This window comes from Cavia porcellus, unplaced genomic scaffold (assembly GCF_034190915.1).
Source record: "Cavia porcellus strain 051 isolate PalLab524CR breed Dunkin Hartley unplaced genomic scaffold, mCavPor4.1 scaffold_6, whole genome shotgun sequence".
NCBI lineage: Eukaryota > Metazoa > Chordata > Mammalia > Rodentia > Caviidae > Cavia > Cavia porcellus.
The window spans coordinates 74,727,572-74,751,598 of NW_026947489.1; the positions used below are offsets into that span (position 1 = coordinate 74,727,572).

Consider the following 24,027-nt stretch of genomic DNA (forward strand, 5'->3'; position numbering starts at 1 on the left):
GTAAGCTTCTCCAGCCAATGGGAAAAGGAGAGGCCGCCATGTTGAGTGTGGCAGGAGAAACCGGGTCAAGGCACCTCCCTCCCAGGTGAATCGTCCACAGCACGTGCAGCAGGTAGCCGGTCTGAGAGCTCCGCTAGTTGCTGCTGATATGGCTGCACAGTCTATCACTCTCGGCATCGACCTGGGCACTACGTCCGTGAAGGCAGCCTTGTTGGAGGACGCACCGAGCCACCCATCCGGGTTCGTGGTACTGGCGAGTTGTACCCGCCCCTCGCGAGCAGATACAGAGAGCCAGGCTGCCGTGCCCCAGGTGAGGCAGTGCTCCGGAGCCGCCGTTTCCAGGAGCCTCCGGACACCTCTTTTCTCCCAAGAGGCATCCTGCATAACAGATTCCTTTCGTAAAGAAATCTCCCAGACTGTTCCCGTCCGTCCGACCTCCGCCTAATCTGCTGGCGACACGCCCCCATTCCGGGGCCTCAGGGGTTCTGGGCCAAGGCGCTGGATCCTTATGTTTTCTGCTGTCCACTTTTTGCACCCTGATCTTGGAGGAATCGCTGGCTGTGAGCTTGTAGGAACCACAGACCTTCCTATCTCTTGTCGCTCAGGGTTTCTCGCGCCTGCCCTCGGGTTCAGAATCAGATCGTTTCCCAGGCAGTCTGGATTTTACTCCGGAAATCAGATGTAAAAGCAGGCCTGACTGACTCTTCCGAAGGCTCTAATGTAGTTCAAGAAACGCAAACACCTGATCGGTAAAAGTCTCCCAGCCCAAAAGGCTGAGACACATGAGAAGAAAGACATTAGAACAGATAGACACAAGAGATAAATCAATTAAAATGTTTTACAAAAATAATCAGGTCGATAGTTACACACTGCAACGAGTGGCTTGTGAAAGCTAAACGATCCAGGAACAGAGAATTTTAGGACAGCAGTCCCTTTAGGAAGATGAGTTAAATTCCTGGAAAGGGTAGCTTTATAAAGTTTGGCCGGTTGATAGTGGAAATTAGTATCAGAGAACTTTCTGCGTAACCTCTGATTTGTTCTCCGGATTTAAATGAGTGACGTTTTAGGCCTTTTCTAGCCACAATCTTGATTTTCTGAGCCAGGCTCCCACACTGGACCTTTGTTTTTCATAATCTCTTGCATAATAGGTGAACTCTGTTCTTTAGGGTTCAGAATCCAGCTTGGAAGCAATTTAGAAGATAAAAGATTTCAAGGGCACTTTTGCATTTTCATGGAGGCTTTTAAAATAGGTTTGGTTGGGCCAGCAGGGCATTTTAGAATAATTATTTCATATTGTAGACTATGAAATGGAGGCCCAGTTGGCTCCAAGCCTGTGAGTTGGTCTGCAGAGCTGGGATTATAGGACAGTGGGTGTTGAAGGGCCTTTTTCTCTTGAAATAGTCTAACACACTACTGTAGCTCCATGTCTTCTAGCTGTTTTCAGAGGGCTGTTTTTCTTTTCTTTCTTTCTTTCTTTCTTTTTTTTTTTTTGAGACAAAGTTTCACTGCAGTTAATGTAGTTTAGGCTGCTCTGGAGCTTACTTTGTTTTTTTTTTTTTGGAACCAGGGGTCGAACTCATGACCTTATACTTGCCAGGCAAGCGCTTATGCCGCAGAGCTGAATCCCTAGCTCACTTTGTAGCCCAGACTAGCTTCATATTTGGCGTGATTCTCCTACCTCAGCCTCCCTGTGTTGCCATACCTGGCCTGTAGGCTGTTTTCTGATTATAGTGACACCCAGCGTGCCACACCTGCCAATAAAAGGCAGTAATTACCCTCACCTCCCTTTCACCCTACACATACATACTATGCTTGGGGACAAATGGCATTACTGTGACTTCTCAACCTTGGCCCTGAGCTTTGTAATTCTTTGTTGTAGGGCACTGTCCTGTACACAAAGGATGCTTTGTTCATCTCTGGTTTCAATCCATTAGATAAAAGTAGCACCTCCTCTAAGATGTGACAAACAAAAATATCTCCTCATTCCCAAATATGCTCAGCTGAATCACCCCAGTGAGAGCCATCAGGCTATAGCAGCACCTGATGAATATATCCTTTCATCCTGTACGTCCATACCATTCACACCGTAAGTACTGTGTGCACCATGGCAGTGACACACATTTAGAAGTTTGCAGTTGAAAATACAAGGTATTTATTTTTCCTCTTGTCTTCAGTCTCAGCTATGAAAAGGGATGCAGGGATGAGAAGGGTTGAATGAGTTTCATTTTTTAAAAATTTTTTTGTCTTTTTGAGACAGAGTTTCTCTATGCAGTTCAGGCTGGCCTTGAGCTCACTTTGTAGGCTAGGCTGATTTTGAACTCTCAAGGATCCTCCTGCCTCAGCCTTCTGAGTGCTGGGATTACAGGCGTGAGCCACCACGCCCGGCTCCTTTTTTGTTTTTTGTTTTGTTTTTTGAGTTTCTAAACACATTGTTTTTCTTTGATCTGGGTGTGGATCCACAAATATTCTGGTTAAGAAATGGCCAAAGCCTTTCCTTTATATCGTGGACATGCCCACTGTCTGTCCTTGGGCTACCCCTCTTCATCTTACTCCCCTTGAAAACTGAACTTGACTGGCAACACTGCTTCCTTCTCTGTAATCCTGTCTGGCCTGTTTCCCTCCCAAATCCTCTCCACCCACACAACTCACCCACCCTGGGCCCATTTTAAACAGAGGTTCCTCTGTCCTGGGGTGATGCCCCATCTGATAGCCGCATGGGGACTCTAAGCCAGCATTGTCCAATGGCTGTAATTTTCCAGTAGCCATTTAAAAGAAGCCAAAGGGATAGAGTGAAATTCATTTTAATTACATATTTTATTTAATCCAATGTGTATGGCACATTATAATTTTGATGTATCATAATCAATAGAAATTTACTAGGTTGGACATGGTGGTACCTACCTGTAATCCCAGTACCCGGGAGGCTGAGGTACAAGGATCACTACAAGTTCGTGGCCATCCTGGGCTACATAGTGAGTTCAAAGCTAGCTGAAGCTACGCAGTGAGATCCTATCTCAAAACAAAACAAAACAAAAAACCCAAATACTGTGCATTCTTTTATCCATCTTTTCTTTTTTTTTTTGTACCTGGAATCAAACTCATGACCTTGCACTTGCCAGGCAGGCACTTATGCCACTGAGTTAAATCCCTGGCCCTACTTTTATCCATCTTATATCTGAAATCTGGTGTGTATTTTCCACTTCATCTCAATTCAGACTAGCTGCATGTAGCCGGTTACTGAATTGTACAGTGTGGGTTTTTCTTGCTGTCTGGGGGTCATGCATAGCTGCATTCCTCCTCTGTGCTTTCCTTTTTTTTTTTTTTTTTTTTTTCCCTCTGTGCTTTTCTGACTCCCAGTGCCCCGCTGGTTTGCCTGGTGCCTCTCCCACATAGGCCCTGGAGCTGCCCTTCAGGAAAATGCAGTTTCCTCTCTGTTCTTTCTTTCTTGCCTTCTTTCTTTGTTCATGTTTGTTAGGAGCCAAGAATTGCCTTGAACAAGGCCAGCAGGTTTGTTCCAAAGAGTGCAGGGAATCAGGGGCCTCTTGGTCTTTGAGTGGTTTCCCAAGGCTGTAAGCTTTTTCAGTTCCTCAAGGAATCTATGTTTAGTGAGAGCTGATCCATGTTGCTCTTCCCCTTTTCTGAATGTTCCACAGGTCCTTCCATTTGCTAAAGAATAAGTTGATTTCATGCCTTGAGGTGATTTTTTTCGTATCCTGTAAACAGGGTGTTTTGGGTGAAATAAGTAATTTATGAAATTCAGAACCTTAATTTTGACTTAAGCTTTTAAATTTAACTTATAGAATTTATTCCTTTAATAAATAATATTTAAAAAAGAAAGAAGTCTAACAAAAAGGGGCTGGGGATTTAGCTAAGTGGCATAAGCGCCTGCCTTACAAGCAGGCAGTCGTGAGTTTGATCCCCGATACCGATAAAAAGGAAAAGGACAAAAAAAAAAAAAAAAAAAGAAATCTAACAAAAAAGCCCAACTAACACTTTAACCATCATTTGCAAAGCCTTTGGCTAATATATCTGTTGTCGCTGATTAAATACCTCATACCCACTCCCCTTAGTTGTTTGAGTCAGGGCCTCACTGTGGGTCAGGCTGGCCTTCAGATTGGTCTTGTCTCTGCCTCTTACTGCTGGGATCACAGGTGTGCACATCATGCTTGTCTCTCCTTAGTTGTTTTAAACTGAAGTTATACACTTGATCTATTTTCCAGCTTAAGTACTGCAGTTTGTTCAACAATTCAGGTTTAGAAACTAGGCTGGTAGTTTAGCTCAGTGGTAAAACATGTGGTGGGTTTAATTCCTAGCATCAACTTTGTGCCTCCCTCAAACAAAACAAAACAAAACCAAATACACAACAGCAATAACAAAAATTTTTCGAAACTCCCAAAGTAAAAGGACATTATTTGAGGTCTTGGGACTTGTGAATTGGGAGACTCATGCTCAGCTAGCTTTGAACAGTGTTCTAGAGAAGGTAGGGAAGTGGGGACTTAAATGGGCAAGCTGTACAAAGTAGTAACGACAGGCCTTTGCAGGAATTTCTGTTGAGATGAGAAAGAGCAACGTGGTATGGCAGGAGGCTGTGGGACTGAGAGAAGATAATGTGAGTAAATATTTAGTAACGCTGCTCCTAAAACTGCAGTCGGAGAACTGATGGAGATGCATTTTGCATTTCTTGGCACAGCGTAATTACCGTGTGTTCCAGAGCTTGCAGTCACAGAGGGGAAGTGATCAACATCCGCATCCCAGGACACAGGTTAAATAAACCATGTGCAAATCTTTCTGATGCCTCCCCACAGTTTTGAAAAACTCTTTTAGTGTTCATATCATTGTGATTTTTAAAAAATATTCAAATTAGTCTGACAAATGTTTTCAGAATACGAAAGCAAATAAATTATATAAACATATACTCAAGGAAAGCTTTGGTGTTCTTACATATTTTAAACCCTCTCATAAGTGTAGTAGAGATTTGAATTTATAATTGTAAATTTAGATCTGTTGCTCAATTTCAGTTTAAACTGCAGTTATGAAGGCAGGCTAGGCCAGATTTTCTCTCTCTGTCTCTCTGCCTCTGTCTCTGTGTTTCTCTCTGTTTCTCTCTTTTGAGACAGGGTCTCGCTATGCAGCTCAGGCTGGCTGCAAAACACGGTAACCCACGCTAGTCTCGAACTCAGAACAATCCTTTTGCCTCAGCCTCCTGAGTGCTTGGATTGCAGGTGTGTGTCACCATACCTGGTTAGACAGATTCTCTTAAGCATACAAATTTACTTAAAATACTAAGTACCCCAAGATTCCTTAAGCATAAATATTAATAGCACAGGTATGATTCTTTTAAATATGAGTAGATATTTAATTCTTGATCTGTCGATTTTGAAATTTACTTATCAAAACAAGTATGGCAACTGGGTTGCTTTCCCAAGTGAAGATTTTATGGTGACTTTTTTAGCTTTTTAAGGTTTAGGGGGTTAGATTCTGCCTGATGCCCTTGCATTCACCAGGTTCTCTGTGCTGTATTCCCCGATCATCTTCCTCCATGTGTATCTGTTCTTTTAGTTTAAATTGCTCAGCCCATGCACTTCCCTGCCATATTTGGGGAGGTGTTCGCTGATCTCTAACAAAGGAAAGATGCTGTGAAGAAAGGCTCCTGTGCTCTAGGATGAGCCCCAGTATTCTGGGCACCTTCAGGAATGGGATAGAACTGTGGGATCCTAGTTAGGGTCTATAACAGGGGTTAATTATTGAAAGGATAAGGTGGTCACAGAACCCAGAGTTCTTAGGTTTATTCCATCATGGCCTACGTTGGAGTGGGGTCTGTAATTCTTACCCATCTGGAGTATAGCTTGATTGGAGTTGGCATTACTTCAAATTAAGATATCAAAATGTATTTCCCCCACCTAACTCCGCAGACCCAATTTGAACTTCTCTAACTTTTTATTCCTGTCTCTTAGTGTTACAGGGGTGATATCAGAACTTCCAAATATTATAAAGGATATATTATAACTCCCAAACTGTTAGATGTCTCATACGCCAAGTTTGTGTTCTCTAAAAATCAAGGAATGAATTCTGGGAACAATGGTATTTATTGAAAGGGAGAGATATAGTCCTGAGGGGCAGGAGGGGGCCCAAATTGGTTTCCAGGGACACAATTGTACAGAGAAATTTTACAGAGCAGTACCCATGTGGATATGATTTGGGTTACAGCCATGATTCGTCAACCAGTAAACAAGTATAGTAGCTTAGGTGATAGCAATCCAATGGGGAAACCAGTCAGGTGACAAGGGTGCCGGGAAAGAACAAAGACTTTTTCTAGGAAGTGATGGGTCCAGAGGTCTTGGTCACCCACTAGGGTGACTGATGTCTATCTAAACTTCATTAGGCCTGGTGTTTGTCCTTGGAGGAAGTATTTGGGTCTGGTCATGTGGTCTTTATTTTGAGGCTTCATTTCCAACAGATGTGTCTCCAGCCACAGTTGAGATGTGTTTCACTTTTGTCCTGGCTCTCCTGAGGTCCTAGCCTTCTCTGACTGCCTACAATATTTCTACCTGGTTTACCTGCCTGTAATATTATTATTAGGACCACTTTTTTTTCAGATGTTAATAATGTGATGTAATATTATATTAAAACTGCTTGATGCACAGCTCCCTCCCCCTTTCTCAATTTTAATCCAGGGCCTCATGAATGCTAAACTCAGACTCTACCACAGAGCTACAACCCTAATCTATCTTTAAAAAAATAGGATCAGATTATTTATTTTTTGTTTTCTTAAGAGATGGAGTCTCCGTGTAGCTCAGGACTTCTGGCGTCAAATGATCCTTCTCCTTCAGGCTCTAGAGGAGCCGGCAGTTGCAAGTGTGGGGGACCATGTCTGACTTTGCCTTTCAAGGTTAGTCTGTCTAGGGAAGTTATCAGGGAGAGAGGAAGTCAGGAGGAAAGGCTTCTCGGGAAAAAATGGTCCTGATTTTTTTCAGTTTTTTTCTCCATCTCTGATACTATCAGTTTCTCTTTGTGTAACTGATGTCATGGTTCAATTAATGTTCTGGAAAGATCTCTGATGATAGTACTTTGTCTTTCATAGTGCTCTTGGGGCTCCTGTTACCTACAGAAAGAGTCCCTTATCTTGGGACCATAGTCCTTTGGGCCTTCTAGTGGCATCTTTTTTGTGTTGTAGTTCACAGAATGGGAGCCCTCAATGATGGCAAGGTTTTTGTGTGGTGAAAAATGTAGTTTAAAGGAAATAATGAAAAGGCAGGGTCAAGAACCTTGATCCTCCTTTGGGAGCACATGGAATGGCTGTCTCTGGATCTTACATGTTTTAAGTTGCAAGTTGGGTATGTGTCTGTAGTCCCAGCTACTTGAGAGGCCGAGGCAGGAAGATTGAGCCTAGAAACTTAGGATCAGCCTTGGGAACCAGGTGACATAGGGAGACCTCACCTCTTAAGAAAAACAACAACAACAAGCCAGACTACAAATAGAACACAACCATCTTCCAATCCCCACTTGAAATCATATCATCGGTGTCAGAGAAGACGAAGGAATGTAGCCATATGTGAAGAGATTATTGGCATGGGGTAAAGTCTGTCCCTCGGGCTCATTCAGATTACAGAGAGAATCATTTTACAAGATAATATCTGTCTCCCCCTAAGTACTATTTAAGACTTCTCAAAGTTCTCCACTTTCCTCACTTTCCCCTGCCATGTAGAGGAAGGATCTCATGAGCATCATAAGCATCGGGATCACAAGGAGCCTTGGGTATCACGTTCCTGTGACATCTCTCCACGCTGTGTTTTTGCTTTGTACGCGTTAATAAATCTATATGATTGTCTCTTACTTATCTGCCATCGTCAGTTCATACCCATGAACCTGGACTAGAGGGGAAGGGAAGGGAAATTTCCCTTTGCTCCTACACCTGCCAGCTCCTGCCTGCTGCACTGTACGTCTCACTACTCCTTGTGCCTTATGAGAAAGATCCTGTTAGATGTCCCTGATTGCTGGCACGGAGCAGGAGCAGTGTTCTCTCATAGACTTGCACAGTGGAGAACGGGCCTGGCCCACTTGCTCATCCTCATCTTCTCCAGTGCCTCATGGGTGAAGGCAGGAAGTGTCCCTCGCTGGCCACCGGCCTATCCCAGGCAGCAAATTCTCAGGTCCACATCTCACCTCAGAGGCCACAGAGGAGGCCTGGGAAGTGACCCTGGTGGACTGAGCTAGCAAATCCTCATGGCTTTGCTTGTTTGTGTTCCCTGCCCAGCATGTCCCGTTCTGTTTTCAGGGGCGGGAGCAGGATGTGAGTAGGATCATCCAAGCCCTGAACGAGTGCCTCGCTGCTCTTCCCCAGCAGCAGCTCCGGAAAGTCAAGGCCATTGGAGTGTCGGGACAGATGCACGGCATCCTGTTGTGGGAAATAAGCCAAGGTATGCTGGGCTCAGGTGATGGCCTTATCTGCTGTGTGGGAAGAGGGCCGAAAAACACCGTCCACGCAGGACCAGCTCATCATGCCTGGGGACAATGTCTTGTTCCTCAGAAGGAGATAACTTTGCTGCTCCCATATTTTGTGCAGAGTTTGTGATGCAGTGAACTGCTCACAGCAGCACTTGCTGTATGAACAGGCAGGGGAGGAGTGAACCCTGTCTGCTTCCTCTGATGATTGGTGGAGTGGAGTTTTTTTGAGACAGCTTCTCACTACATAGTCCGGCTGGCCTTCAACATGCAGTGATTCCCCAGCCTCCCAGCTGCTGGAATTACAGGCTTGGAGTGGATTTTTCTTTCTTTCTTTTTTGTTTTTTAAAAAATATTTTATTATTATGAAGGTAGTAAAATACAACAGAACAAGACAGAACAAAGCCAGTTGGGACAGTGCAGTGAAAGAACTTCACAGCAGGTTACTGAGATAACAGTAATAGGTACCATAGTATATCTCATTATCTTCACAATAGTTGTTCTTTCAATCAGGTATAGCAAAATAAAATAAAATACAAACATTACAGGACTTATCAAAACAGAACATTGAATAGAGCAATGCCATTAATCAGAACAAAGCAAAACAGTGATGAAAATGTTTGCCTTCAAAGAGATGGTAGAAGGAAATCTCCCTTATTTGCTATATTGTATATGGTCAGCCTCCCAAGAGATGCTCAGATCTCTGGCTCCCACTTGCTAAAGGGGGTGGGGTGGGGTGGGGTGGTGTGGAGGGTGGGTGGGGAAGATGGGATGTTTGATTCTCAGCCTGCACACTGGTAGGCTCACAGCTGCTTACCAGGGAGGCAAGCTGGTTGCTTGGTTTCCCTGTGCCCTAAGTTCCAGCATGGTGCGGATCTCAGGAGATGCTGGTGGTTTTCACCCTGGGGCAGCTGCAGCTTGCCGGGCCACAGTGGCTTACCAGGGAGGCGAGCTGGTTGCTTGGTTTCCCTATGCCCTAAGTTCCAGCATGGTTCGGATCTCAGGAGATGCTGGTGGTTTTCACCCTGGGGCAGCTGCAGCTTGCCGGGCCACAGTGGCTTACCAGGGAGGCGAGCTGGTTGCTTGGTTTGCCAGCACCCTAACTTTGGAGTGGATTTTCTAAAGCTTTGCCTTTCTTGGTGTTAGTGTCTCATAACATTAGTGCTGACAGCCATAAGATTAGCTGTAACTACTAAATGGCCAAGACCCAGAGGCAATTCTTCAGAATTTGATTCTAGTTTTTGTCCTTTATTTAGTTATTGGTGATTTTTCAACTCCAGGAGTACCGTGGGTCAGTTGCAAAGTGTCACTGAGTTGGCTGTGTGTTGTAGGAGTGCTATAGTGCGGAGGAGGATGACTTGTTCTGTTTGGCTCTCAGGAGGAGTCCAAGCCAGGAGAACAACAGCAGGCACCTCACAGGCCAGGTGCCAGGCTAAGGTGTTACCTGCATGACCTCATCCATATTTCCCAACAGCCTTAGGATGAAGGTGACTGTCACTATTGTGTGGATGAGGAGCAGAATTTCAGAGGGTTTCGAATGATATGTTCGGGGTCACATGGCAGCAGGTGGTGACTCCAGCATTTGAACCCAGATTGGTCTGGCTGACTTCGGAGCCTGCAGGAGGGCACAGTGGCTCAGGGAAGGGAAGGACCTCCTAACAGATTGACCAAGGGAGGGTGAGGCTCTTATAGGAAGTCATGAGCTCCCTGGAGTGCTAGGCATTAGCATTTTCAAAAATTATAACATTTTATGTATAGACATAAAAAAGTAGGGAGAGCGGTATTATGAACCAAAGTGTATCCACTACAGCATTTGAGTGTAGATTTATTTTTTAAGATTGAGATCTTACCCTGTGGCCCCGGGGTGATCTTGAACTATTGGCCCAAAGTGGTGATACTGCCACAGCCTCGTGAGGAACTGGGATTACAAGTGTGCATCACTGTACCTGGCGAGTACTTGTGCTTTTAGTGGAAGGAGGATGGCTACCTCAGGGAGGTGTGTCAGGGAGATGAAGCATGAGGATGGGAATGTTGAATCTTCCTCTTTCTGCCTGGAGAGTCAGTGACTGTAGTCCCCTGGGTCAAGGGAGCAGTGACTGACTCTGTGGCTGGTGTCTAGTGATGTGTAATTCGATCATGCCTAGCACAGGGCTGGATAGCTGTGGAAGCCGACACAGGTTTTCTGCCCTTCTTCCCTCTGCCATCTGCTTGTCGTCAGGCCAGTGCAGACATCGGAGCAGTTTGGCTCCCGAAATGGCAGGAGCAGAAAGCGGATCATGGCGTTGGAGTTGACCTTTCAGAGGAAGCTAGGTTAGAAAAGCTTTTTAAACTCCTTAATTCTGCATTAATGAGAATGAATGTTCTTTTAATACTAAAGCCCTTCCCAAAGAGGACAGCAGAGATCTAATGATTGTGGTCTGCTCATACGCCTTCCTTTCTGTCCTTCTCCTGGACCAACCACACAAACCAGCAGCTACATCGGTGGAAAGAGCTGCTTAATATTTCATTGAGCCGGCTCCGTATTTCTTGTTTTGTTTTCTGTTTCTGGGAAGGAGGAAGGCTGCTGTTCACTGATGATGATTCCTACGTGGTGAAGCTGAGTGAAGTCAGATTTGGGATCAAATCATGCCTTTTTAAATGGTAGCCTTAATTCAGTTTGGCTTCAGTACCTACAGTATAAAAGGCCCCGTGCTAGGCCCTGAGGGAGAATGAGCAATGAGTGGATGGAGCCTCTACCTTCCAGAACGTGGCAACACAGCCTGGCACCTGTAAACACGAGTGGAGAGCTGAGTGCTTCAGGGAGCATATGGGCAGGCAGGTTGGAGGAGAGGGAGTGATTAGTATTTTCCAAGAGGCCTGTGGTTGTGCTTGTTTGCAGATTCCATTTTCAGGCTCAGTAAAAATGGGCAGAAAAACAGACCATAAAATAAAACTAAAAGCTGGGTAGCACATTGGAAGAAATATTAGCCGGTGTAGAGAGACAAAAGACAGACATCAGTATGAATAAAGAAGGAGTAACAAAGAAAGGACCAGGGGGCATAGAATCCCAACAGGCAGTTCTTAGGAGAGGAAATATAGTGGCTCATAAAAAGAGGAGATGCTCAGTGTCATTAGTAATTAGAGAAGTGCAGAAGAGAGCAGCAATGAGAAATCATTTTCCACCGCAGATTGTAAGCAAATCAGAGTCTGGGCCTGTCAAGGGCTATAAGGGGAGGGGGGCGGTTTAAATGCTGCTGGTGCTGGTGTGAATTAGTAAGCTGGAGGGCAGTTTGGCAGAGCCTATTGCAATACGGTGGTTGCTATGACTCTGAGTTTTACCTGGAATCTGTCCACGGAAAGTGCTGGAAAACGTGGGCGGGAGGTTGCATGAGCATGGCCCTTCACTTTCTCTTTGCTTATAGTAGCAAAAATGTGACCTTTATCTGAAGTAACTGCTGGCAGGTCCTTGTTATGGAATGACATGCAAGATACTCAGGTGTACCGACACACAAACAACTGAAGAAAGTACATTAAAGACTATTTAAAAACAGCTAAATCCTCCATGCGCAGATTAATTCAACAAAACAAAACATGTATCAGCATAAAATCTCTGGACAGACACCTGCGAACCCTAGGAAGGGAGCTGTGACCAGGTAGGGGAGGGGAGAGCAGGGCCTTTGTCTACAGTGCTATTTGAAGATTTCACATTGGGAATGTGTCCACTTCTCATATGTTAAAAGCTTTTAAAAAGTGCATCAATTCTTTATTAAAATGAAGAAAAGAAAGGTGGAAGATGAGTAACATCGTGGAATGCAGTACTTAGATTTAAATCTGGATTCTAATACTTATAAACTGTGAATTTGGGTAAATTTTAAAAACTTCATGCTTAGTTTTTCCTATGTGTTTTTCCCCTAACTTATGTGGGAATGATCATCACGTTGCCTTATAGTGTTACCATGGAGATTAAATAAGCGAATATTTCTAAAGTCTTCAAACCACACTTGCACATTTATCACTTGCACTGCATTTTATAATAAAATTATAGCTCAAAATTTTTAAAAAAAATTGAATCAAAAGAGTTTTGGAAGTAGACAAAGCAGTTAAAAAAGCTAGTGGTCCAGCTTTAGGGCTAGGGTAAGTGTCTGAGCCTTAGATTTAGATAGAAATGAAGCTGTGGGGAAAATTACTCCCAGAGGAAGCCCTGCACTTCCTCCTGCCTCCTCCATCCTGTCCTCTGCTCCAGGTGAAATTTAACATGAAGCCTTTATGTGCAGTTTTTCTCTTTGCTGTGCCAGGTGTGACCAGGGGTACTAACCAGTGATTTCTTGACAAGGTCCCTTGAAGCCTTTGTCCTCACTCTTACATCTATCTGCAACATGTGTCCCCAGTTATTAAGGGTAATTTCCCTAATTTATTCAGGTCCCTCCATACCTGTCACCTTGAAGAAGACCTGAATGATGTAGAGGAATGATGTGACCATCTTAACAGCCCGTCACTCACCCCTTAGCTGCACGTTTTTCATAGTCACTGAAAGTATCTGGTCCTGTATGTTTGTGTGTTTATATTCCATCTTCATTTCTATCACACCAGCTCCATGAGGGCACTGGCTTTCTGTTGTTCACTGTTACATTCTCAGAGACTAGAACCAATGCCTAGTATACACTGACTACTCAATAATGTGTCACACAGCCATGCATGGCTGTGTTAAAGAATGGTTAGGTGCTTCATGCCTGGAACGAGGTGGAGAGGGGCAGATAAGTCTCTTTCTTTGGGTCTTAGAGGAAAGATTTGCAGGAAAGTATAATGACCGTGGTACCCAGTCTGGGATCTGATATGGGACACATTGTTTTCTTTTGTGGTATTTTCCCTGCAGTGGGTGACGTTCTCATCTCCATTCAGCAGACTTGGGGTGTCCTCAGGTGCTATTAACTTATTTTGGGCTTCAACTTAGTATTAGCTTTCTTTCCTCATTTTGCTGCAGTGGTTGTATTTATACTGCAAGATGGTGTGGCAAACATCCTGTTAGAAGGAGAGGAGAAGCAAAGGGACGTATGAAAGAGGCACAGTGTTTTGTGAAGGCTGCTGGAAAAATCTGGGACTGTGGAGAGACTTTAAAGCTATGTCAGTCAGTTTCCCATTACTATCATAAATACCTGAGATAATGATAAGTTTATGGGGAAGTTTTATTTTCCATTCCATGACTGATAGGCCCTATTGTTTTGTCACCACATCATGGCTGGAACATCCTGTGGAACAACATTGCTCACCACGTGGCTGGAAAGTGTAAAAGAGGAAAGAAGAAATCAGAGTCCCACAGGCTCTTGAGGTCACACGCTCAGTGCTCTAAAGAGCTCTCACTAGTGCCCATGTCTTACCACTTTCCTATAGTGCCATGTGAGACTTAGGGAAACATTCCAGGTACAAATCATAATAGAAGCTAATGGTTTACCCCCCACCACCTCTTTACCTTCACTATGTGTCAAGTATTGTTTTGAGCACCTTTCTTACAGTATAAACAAAATCCTCCAAAAAGCTATTTTCAGGATTGGGCTTTTAGAAGGTGGTTAGATCTTGGGGGCTCTAACCCCTATTGATGAGTTCATAGATGGATGTGTTGTTAGGAGGTAGGACCTGGCTGAGGACTTAGCCTGGGAGGATACATTCTTGTCTTTAGCCTCTTTCTGTCTCTCTGGCACTTTCCCTGTCACTCCTTTCCCTGTCTGCTGTGAGATGACCAGCTTTTTTCTCTCTCATGCCCTTCCTTCTGTCATGATGTTTCTGCCTTAGAGCTGATCAGCATGCTCCAAAACCTCTGAAACCGTGAGCTTTCAGGTCCTGGCCTCGATCCCCAATCTCCCAAATGAGTGTACGGCGGAGGCGTAAATAAAATGCGACAAGTGGTATGATTTTAGGGCTCCAGGAGGCTCAAAACCCTTTAGTTGAGATGGAGACTTTGAGGGCTAAGACAAAGATTTCTCTGGACTGCCCACTTTATTTATTAGGTCCAACAACAGCGGGTGGCGGGGAAACAAGAAAGCACAGGCCATGAGCAGGACTTCGGGAGCCACTTCAAAGACATCTCCAAGTAATGAATCAGGTCAATTCAGTAGAACTGTCTTATCATGAAGATATGGTAGGAGTGAGACTGTAGTAGTAATTCCTGCAGCTGCAGTCTCCATCTACTTAATTGGGGCTGGGGCCAAGTGTCCACAGCTGTGGCCTTATCATGTCCTTTGAGGTATCTCTGGCCTCACAGGCCTCAGCCAGGACCAGTGATTCATAGAGGTTCACTTACTATGAATCAGCTCCCATCACCAGGCAAGGGGCTGAAGCCTAGAACAGACTCACAGATAATCTTAGAAAGCCAATTAGTTAATTTTAAATCCTGCTCAGAGCTGCTGGGTAGTGGTCTCCAACAGTGAGCCAAAATAAACTTTTCTTATTTTAGTTATCAAGTATTATTTCATGTATCACATATTTTGTTCCAGTAACAGAAAGTTGACAAATAACAGCTTTATATATAAATCTACACAGCACACGATACTCACATCCCAACTATAACTCTTCTCTTTGCTACTAGCTTGAGAGGGAAGTGGCTGAGCCACTAGGATCCAGGGTAAAGGGTTCTAAGTGCTTCTGCTTCTGGGCTGCTAGATAACAGTTTTCACAGAGGTGGTGCGATAGTGACTGCCAGCTCTTGCCTCCAAGATCAGATTGAGAGGAATTTTCAGTGGGAAACCCACCTTCAGGAACAGGGGAGAGCACCATGAGGAACTGTGGAATAACAGGCTGAGTGAGCTGGAGTGTGTGGATTGATGCTTTGGATCTTGGCCAGAGGGAGCCAACACTGCTGGTGGGGAGACCAGCGAGGAGGGAAACTGCTGCGTCCCCTCGATCCCTACAGCCACCTGTCTCCATTCCTCTGGCAACTCAGCTGTCTGCAGGGGTAAAACCAAGGCAGCGGCTGGTGACCTATAACCTATAAGCCAAGGTCCTCTTAACATTGTTCTTGAGGGGCAGATGGGAAGCTGTGGCCGGAGGAAATATTTTGTGTGGCGAGTGTGGGCTTGTTGTAGATGTACCTGTGAACTGGTTCCAGAACTCTCCATCATGCCTAGGTCATGGTGGGTGGCCGAAACTGAGTCTTTGCCCTTCAGGGTGCCTGGCAATGTAACCAGTGTTTCCAGGAGACAATGATCTCACGGGCCAGGACAACAGGACAGCTGAAGAGCACAGCTATGTCACAAGACAAGCATTTTGCTGGGTTGTTTGATGTAGATTGTGTTATCAGAGGCAGAACTTTTAGCAGAGGACACACTGAGAATTTAAAATTATCTTGATGCAGTAAACAATATTCAAGGAAAATCTTAGCAGGAATGCAACAAAAGAACACATAAAAAAAGAACAAATATTTACACATGAAAATAAAGAAGTTGAAACAAAGAATATGTGAGATCAATAGCAGAGTGAATAAAACTTCAGAACAAACCAGAGAATGAAAGATAAGATGGAGATCTTTGTAGGAAGGAAGAAAGAACAAAGAAATAGAAAAAATATCTGAGATCTTGAGGTTATAAATAGTAGTACCAGCATCTAAATAGTAAGGAACTGGAAAAGGAAAAATAAAAGTAGAAAGGGGGGAAATATTTGAGGAAAGAATGGAGAAATTTTCTCATAATTGGCAAAGTAAGATGAAGTACTTGCAACTGAAAGGGTCTTGTGTTAGCTTTTCTTGCTCTGACCTGAGAAAAGCAATTTGAAAAAGAAAAGTTTTATGGTCACTCATGGTTTCGTGGGTTTTAGTCTGTTGTTGGCTGGTTTCATTGCCTTGGGCAGGAAGCAGCCTGTAAAGAGAGGGAGAAAGGAGGAGAGGGAGAGGAAGAGGAGGAGACGAGGAGATAGTGAAGGAGAAAAAAGGAGAGGAGAGGGAAGAAGAGAGAGAAGACAGGAAACAACCAGTAAGGTAGGTGAGGGACAAAATATATCCTTCAAACCCCAGTGACTGTGTTCGTCTAATTTGGCCCTCCCTCCTAATAAGCTGGTTGGGCTGTGGACTCTTCAATGCATTAACCTATTGATAAGGTTAGGACACTCAGGGTCCAATCGCTTGATAAAAGCCCATTAGCTTGGCACATGGCCTTTGGGGGACATTCCAGCTCTAGACCACAAATCTCTGCTCTGGTTTCCAAAGGCTCATGTTACTAACAGTGGTACTCCCGTTTCTCAACACAAATAACACTCAGTCTGTCTCCCAGAGTGGTTCACAGAATGTCAAAAAGTCCTCACTGGTAGATGCAGTCTGGTGAATGTATATTTTAAGAATTTTAAATATTAAGGCAGGAAAATCACAAATTCTATCCCAACCTGTGTATCTTAGTGAAACTTTATCTCAAATAAAAATAAAAATAAAAAAGGGATTGAGGATGTAGCTCAGTGCAAAGGCCCAATTCAACTCTTCGTACTACAAAAAAGAAAGAAAAAAAAATCAAAGAGAAAATTTCAAAAGCTTGCCAAACCAAAGATAAGATTTCATCTAAGTGAATAAGAAGCAGACTGACATTAGACATTTTCTTTTTTTTTTTTTATCTTTTTATTGGTTCCGGGGATTGAACTCATGACCGCCTGCTTGCAAGGCAGGTGCTTATGCCACTGAGCTAAATCCCCAGTCCCAGACATTAGACATTTTCACAGTAAGTAAAAAAGAATGCAGCGAATACAGCTCAGTGGTAGGATGTTTTGTTTTTACATCCAGTACTGCAAATTGAAAAAAAAAAAGCCTGCTTTAGTCAAATGTACTGGCACAAACCTATAATCCGAGCACTGTGGGAGGCCGAGGCAGGAGGATCATAAGTTGGAGCTCAGGTCTGTCAACTTAGTGACAGTGAAGTTCTCTCAAAATAAAAATTAAAAAGAGAGCTATGGATGTAGGTTAGTGCAGACGATGGTTTCAATCCCAAGTACTGGAAAAAATAGAAACAATGGGATGGAGTTTTGTTTTGTTTTGTTTTGCTTTGGTCTGAGACAGGGTCTTGCTCTGTAATTCAGACTGGTCTCAAATTCATGGCCACCCTCCTGCCTCAGCCTCTGGAGTGCTGGGATTACACCAATGTGCCCAGCCTGGAATTATATTTTGATTGTCTATTGTATCACAAACTAGTTCCAAACTTAGTACCTTAAAATAACCACCATGTTAGCATGTTTCCTAAGGAGCTGGGCCAAGTTCAGCCGACTATCTGACATGGAACTGGTAGAAGTTGCTTTTCGTGTGCAGCTGGTGGGCAGGTGGGCCATGAAGATTCACGATGGCTGTGCTCAACGCCTGGTATTGTGGGAAGACTACAAGGCGGGGCTCAGCTGGAAACATCTGCCAGAGGCCTGCATGTGGCTGCTCTCGTTTCCAGCACGGTGGCCTCACAGTGGCTGAACTCCTTACCTACATCTGGCTTCCCACAGCACTTTTATGACCTAACCTGGTAGTTCCAAGACTTAACACTGGTTTTCTTGGTCAGACAAGTCACCAATGCCAGCCCATAATTTAAGGAAATGAGATTTAGACTGTACCTCTTGCTGGGAGGCATAGTAAAGCATTTGTGGTAATCTAGCACAAATGCTTTTAAGGATTAAAGAGAAAAAATTTAAAACCCAGGGTGTTGTAACTGATCAAACTATCATTCAGACATGAAACTGGAAAGAGCATTCTGAGGCGTAGATCATACACTTGCGGATACTTTGCCACAGAAAGACTACACTGGAAATGGTTTGGGATGAAGTATTTAAACAAGAGCAGAAAACAATTCCAGCAAATGCAACAAGAGATAGTGAAGTAGAGATAGCCAATTTCCCAATGCAGTCTGACCTAGAAGAATCAATTGGCCTGGAGCTCAGGGACGGAGCACGTACTAGAGGTGTGTGAGGCCCTGAATAAAGCCGTGAGACCAGGGTACTCGGGAGTGTGAGGATTTTCTCTCATGAGATCAGTGTGGGGGGATGCATAATATCAATTTAGAAATGAATAAAAAATAAATGGGACAAATGGAAGGATTTAATGACCTGCCCAGGGTCACAGCCACTATGATACCGGAACCCCGTGTGAGCCAAGCTTTGCCACAGGGTAAAAATACCTGTGCTGTAAAACACCAGCGAAGAAGTCTCCGGGTGTGTCAGCGGCCACTCAAGTCTCTCCTTTCCATCTTGGGTCATCTCTTTTGTTCCAGGCTGTGAATGGATGGAGGGAACTGCTACCCCTCTGTTTGAGGCCAGAGCTGTGAGTCCCCTGGTCACCTGGCAGGATGGCCGGTGCAGCAGCGAGTTCCTGGCTTCTCTGCCCCAGCCATCCTCTCATCTCAGTGTGGCCACTGGGTTTGGCTGTGCCACCATCTTCTGGCTTCTGAAAAATAGGTAGGACAAGTCCTGTTTGTACGTGCACTGGGTTTCTAGGGGAAGAGGGAGTGGGGGCCGCCGGTCCTGTCGCACGGTGCCTTAGTGAGTGTGTCCTGACCCAGGGTACAACCCAAGACCTAGATTTGGGGCAGAACAACTCCATTTTTCAGGTGTCTTAGTTATCCTGTTCTGACTCAGTGGGGCGAGAACGGGGGAGGGGGGGGCGCAAGTGGCTGGCCAAGGGTCCTACGGTGAGTCAGGACTGGGCTTCACTGAGGACCTGTGTACCCATGTCCTGCCTTCCCAGCATAGTGCTGCCTTCCTAGAGTTCCTTTCCCTAGGGCAGACTCGAGGTGGCTTTGCTGGGAGTTGGATGGGCCCACCTAGAGGTTCAGCTGTATTTGAGCCACACCATGTGGCTGGGCCCCACCCTCTAGTCCCCTCTACCCACAGCTAGGAGCAGCACCGTTTTCCACATCTGTGTAACACCTTGTCGAATTGTTTTTGATGTTTAAACAAAAACCAGCCCCGAGCTCCTGCAGTCCTACAACGCAGCTGGCACCATCCAAGACTACGTGGTTGCCATGCTGTGTGGCTTGCGGAGACCCCTGATGTCTGACCAGAATGCCGCTAGCTGGGGATATTTCAACACCCAGAGCCAGAGCTGGAACATGGATATGTGAGTATGACCTTTCAGGTGGTTCCTGGCAAAGGCCACCTCCCAGGGAGAGGTTCTCCGCTACCTGTGAATTTCAGTACTTAATGTATTTTGAACAGATTAAGAATGGGAAGCAGTAGGCTGGAGGGCTGCCTTTTAAGCTCTTTTTAAACAGTTGTTTGCCTTTTCAGGTACAGAAGTCTGGTGGCCTTTTAATCCATTTCCATCAGGGCCCAAATTCTGAGGTCTTCAACAAAGCCAAAAAACCAAAAACCAAACCAAATCAAAACAAACAAAACAAAAACCCAAAAACAGACAAAAAAACACTTGATAGTTCAGGTAAAGGACTCTATCGCATGCTTTATACAGTTGGAAGCTCTGTATTCACTAACCTTGAGTGATGGATGTGTTCGATATTCAGAGGCTGGCTGGTTTGACTTTGGTCTGGATTGTGCTAACCAACTCTGACTTCACACCAAGTCCCTGGCTGCCTCCTGGTGTTACTGGGGGCGGGGATACTGGAACATTCCTAATATCTGGTTCTTACCTAAGCGTGTTTGATGGCTGCTGTTTAAACTGGTGATTTTCTTCCCTGGAAGATAAATCCCAAGCTTTTGGTTTAACACAAGCCCAAGAGGCTGCCTGTGACAACCCTAGTTTCTGTCCTGTCTTTTCTTATGTGTGACTCATAGTACCTTCCCTTCCCAGGTTTTCTGGAAATGACAAAAAACAGAAAACTGAACACCAGCTACACAGAGGTGTCCATTTTTGTTTTGCAGACTGAGGAGCTCGGGCTTTCCTGTCCATCTGCTCCCTGACATTGCCCAGCCTGGCAGTGTGGCGGGCAGAACGTCCCACACGTGGTTTGAAATCCCAAAGGGGACACGGGTAGGCGTGGCCATGGGTGATTTACAGGCCTCTGTCTATTCTTGCATGGACCAAAAGACAGATGCAGGTAAGTTTTGCTTTTGTTCCCTCCTTTGTCTTAACACTAGTGCTTCCTAGGCCCTGGCTCTGAGTGAGAGTCTGAGGGGCACCTAACTTAGCCAGCTTAGTGTACTGAGTGAGCTCACTGCACTGTAAAGATGACAGCTACCTTCCTTCTTGCAGGTGAACCCCTCTGCTCGGGGAACGTACCTGCCAGCTGGCCAGTTAGGTCTTATACACTGACCATCTGTGCATGACTGCTGTGTGGTCTAACTGCTGTGCACTCCATAATCAAGAAAACAGATGAGCAGGCTGGGCTGAAAGTCATTGGCCCTGCATTTGATCTTAACACCACACACACACACACACACACACACACACACACACACACACACAGGGTTATTGTGTGTTAGTGAAAGTTATGTCAGATCAGATTAGAAGTGCAGAATCTTCTGTATCTTGGGTAAGAGAATCATAGTAAGGTAGAGGGTACCAGTCTAGGGCAGAAGTTGTTAAACTTTTTCCATAAAGGTCCAGCTATTTTCCCGTATGTGGACCATGTGATCTCTTCAGTTGTGGTTAGAGTTTAGTATACAAGTGAATGGCCATAGCTGTGTTCCAAAAAGTTATTCCTCGGCAGAGATGCAATTTCATATTATATTAATGTGTTATGAAATTTTCTTCTCTATCCATTTGATTTCTTCTCAAGCATTTAAAACATGAGGCCATGCTAGGGAGACTGTAAAATGGACACAGCCTGGCAGCCCCTCACGAGGTGAACATGGAGTTGCCACAGAACCAGCAATATCCTCCCACAATCATGGCAGCACATTCATAGCAGGCCCTCAGTAGAGACACCCCAAGTGTCCTTCACCCGATAAGTGGATTCTTTAAAACCGTGTTATATCCCTGCATCCAGAAAGGAACTAAATACTGAGGAACATGACAAAATAGTGTAAGCAACAGTGCAGGAATAAAAGAAACCAGACACAAAGCCGTGTATGAAGTGGCTCCATCCTGTGGAGTGTCTAGTGCAGGCAACTTCATGGGGACAGGAAGAAGACAGGTGACAGCCAGAGGCTGAGAGCAGTGACTGCTGAAAAGTGCAGTGTTACTTTTTGGCGCCCTAAAAATGCTTTAAACCGAGATAGTAAGGATAGGTGTTCTGAGGAGATGGTGGAAAAACTAATTCATTTCTCCTCGCAACACAGATGGCGTTTGCTCTCAGATGTGTGCAGATTTCCCCCACTCCCCAACATACTTGCCAAGTGGACCCCAATTTCAACTCTGCCCCTGTCTACCTGGCCACAGCATCAGATTCCACAAGCTGAAGGCTCCATCCTGACTGTTCCCCCACCCACTTCAGCTGCCCGGGTGGTTCTACCTGTGCTCGTGATCAGCCAGCTCATCGCTCTTGGGTTCCCACAAACCCCTTTTTGGGTTCAGTTAATTTGCTTGAGCAGCTCACAAGAGCTGAGAGCTCTCTAAAGATACACACTTACTGGTTTACTAGAGAGGATGTCACACAGGTGAAGAGGTGGAGAGAGGGGCAGGGGAGGCAGGGGAGAAGGGCTGTGGAGCTTCCGCGCCCTCTCCTGGCTCACCCTCCACCCTGGAGCCTGCACATGCTCAGCTCCAGGACTTGTGGAGCCCTGTGCTGCTAAGGAGTTTTGTTTTGTTTTGTTTGTTGTTGGTGCTGGGGATGGTATTGTGGGTAGCACATGTGCTAGGCATGCGTGCTACCACACAGCTTCTCTCCCAGCCTCGGTTCTGAGTTTTCAGTGGAGAGTTAGTGTGTATCTAACACTCATAGACTGGATGAAGAAATCCAGCAAGGCTTGTCTGTTCAGATTCTTCTTGGCCTGTGGGGAATGTTTCTTCCTTCCAGGTCTGGGATAGGACTCCTTCTGAAACTGGGGTTTTTATGAGTATACATCTAGGTAGAGTCGGAGAGAGAAATGTGGAGAAGGTTAGAGCTTCTGTGATTTATCTTGAATAAGAGAAATTCTAGTTTTTATGATATGCCTTATGGAGGGAGTTATAAGTAAGGTACAGTGGACAAAACTCATAAAAGTATTTATTATATCAGTTGTATGAATGCAAATATATTAAAGATCACTGGATTTCACATTTTAAAAGAGTAACTTTACTCTGGATTATATGATTTACATCTCAACAAACGTATTTATTTATTTATTTGAGACAGAGTCTCACTATATAAGTCAGGCTAGCCTTGAATTCACTGTGAAACCCAGTCTGGCCTTGAACTCATGGCAGTCCTCCTGCCTCAGCCTCCTGAGTGCTGGAGTTACAGGTGTGCATCACCATGGTTGGTGATTTAAACAATGGAAAAGCCATTTTCAACTCAAAAACAGATGGTGGGCTGGCGATGGCTTGTGGAAGGTGGGCTGTAGTTTGCTCATTCTTCATCTAAGGTGGCATCTGAGTTTGCCCCAGTGGGCTGGTTGACAGTGGAACCACTGTCACACAGGTGAGCGTGTGTGTTTTGTTTGATGCTCAGGAAAGCCTGGCTGAGCAGGTCACCTTTAGGAGTTTCTCCTTGTGTCTTACTTTTTTATTTTTGCTGAGGCAAAATATCTGACACTCAAAGCTAAAGGGGAAAGGTTTATTTAGCTCATAGTTTGTAGAAGTTTCAGTCCATAATCAGTTGGTTGCAAGGCAGGGTGGCATAGCAGACAGACATTGTGAAGGAGAAACAGTTTGTGGCAGTTAGAAGCAACAAGGGATGACCAGGACTCTTTCTTTTTTTAATAATTAAATTTATTGGTATAATTTAGATATACATAGTAATCATGTTCACCATAGGGAAGTGTACCCGGACAATGATGTCTTAGTTCGTCTTTTTTCCCATTCCCATTCTCTCTTTTCGCCCCATCTTCCCCTCCTTATTAACAAAGCTTTGTTTCCATTTCATTTTTTTTTTCTCATTTTTCTTTTCCTTTCCACTGTTCCCCCCATCTCCATTTCCCTTTGAACAATGACTTCTTATTTCAGGATATTGATTATACATTTTGGTTCTTATTTAGACTTTCAGTTTCTTACACCAGAAAGACAACGCAGTATTTACATATATGTGTCAGATTTATTTCACTTAAGAGTATCGTCTAAGGCCCACCCATTTTACTTACAAGCGTCTCAAGCTTATCTTTATTTATGGCTGAGTAGGACTCCATTGCATAAAAAGTCTTTACCTTCTGTATCCATTCATCAGTTGATGGACATTTGGGCTATGTCCAAGACTTGGCTATTACAAACTGTGCTACTATACACATGCATGTGGAACATTACTGTGGTATGATGCTTTTAATTCTTTCAAGTAGATACCAAGAAGGGGAATTGCCAGGTCAATGGGACCTCTAGTCCTGGGTTTTTTTTTACACTAATTTCCATAGTGGTTTTACCAGTTTACACTTCTACCAACAGTGGAGAGGTGTTTCCTTTTTCCCACAGTCCTGCCAACATTTCTTATTGGTTGATATTTTGATAATAACCATTCTTTATGGAGTGAAATGGAATCTCAGCATTTTTTTTTTTTCTTTTTCTTTTTGAGACAGGGTCTCTATGCAGTTCAGGCTGGCCTTGAGCTCACTTTGTAGCCTACGCTGGTCTCGAACTCAGAA

General features: G+C 44.5%; 1 protein-coding gene across 1 annotated transcript in view; it reads left to right on the forward strand.

Moving 5' to 3' along the window:
- Nucleotides 1-18: 18 nt before the first annotated feature.
- The window catches only part of Shpk (sedoheptulokinase), a 32,394-nt gene continuing 8,385 nt past the window's right edge, over nucleotides 19-24,027 (forward strand). Inside the window, exons 1-5 of the mRNA XM_003469516.5 lie at nucleotides 19-310; nucleotides 8,276-8,417; nucleotides 18,636-18,819; nucleotides 19,328-19,480; nucleotides 20,239-20,414. Coding sequence (XP_003469564.2) covers nucleotides 149-310; nucleotides 8,276-8,417; nucleotides 18,636-18,819; nucleotides 19,328-19,480; nucleotides 20,239-20,414 — 817 coding nt within the window. The 5' untranslated portion in view covers nucleotides 19-148. The remainder of the gene's footprint in view (nucleotides 311-8,275; nucleotides 8,418-18,635; nucleotides 18,820-19,327; nucleotides 19,481-20,238; nucleotides 20,415-24,027) is intronic.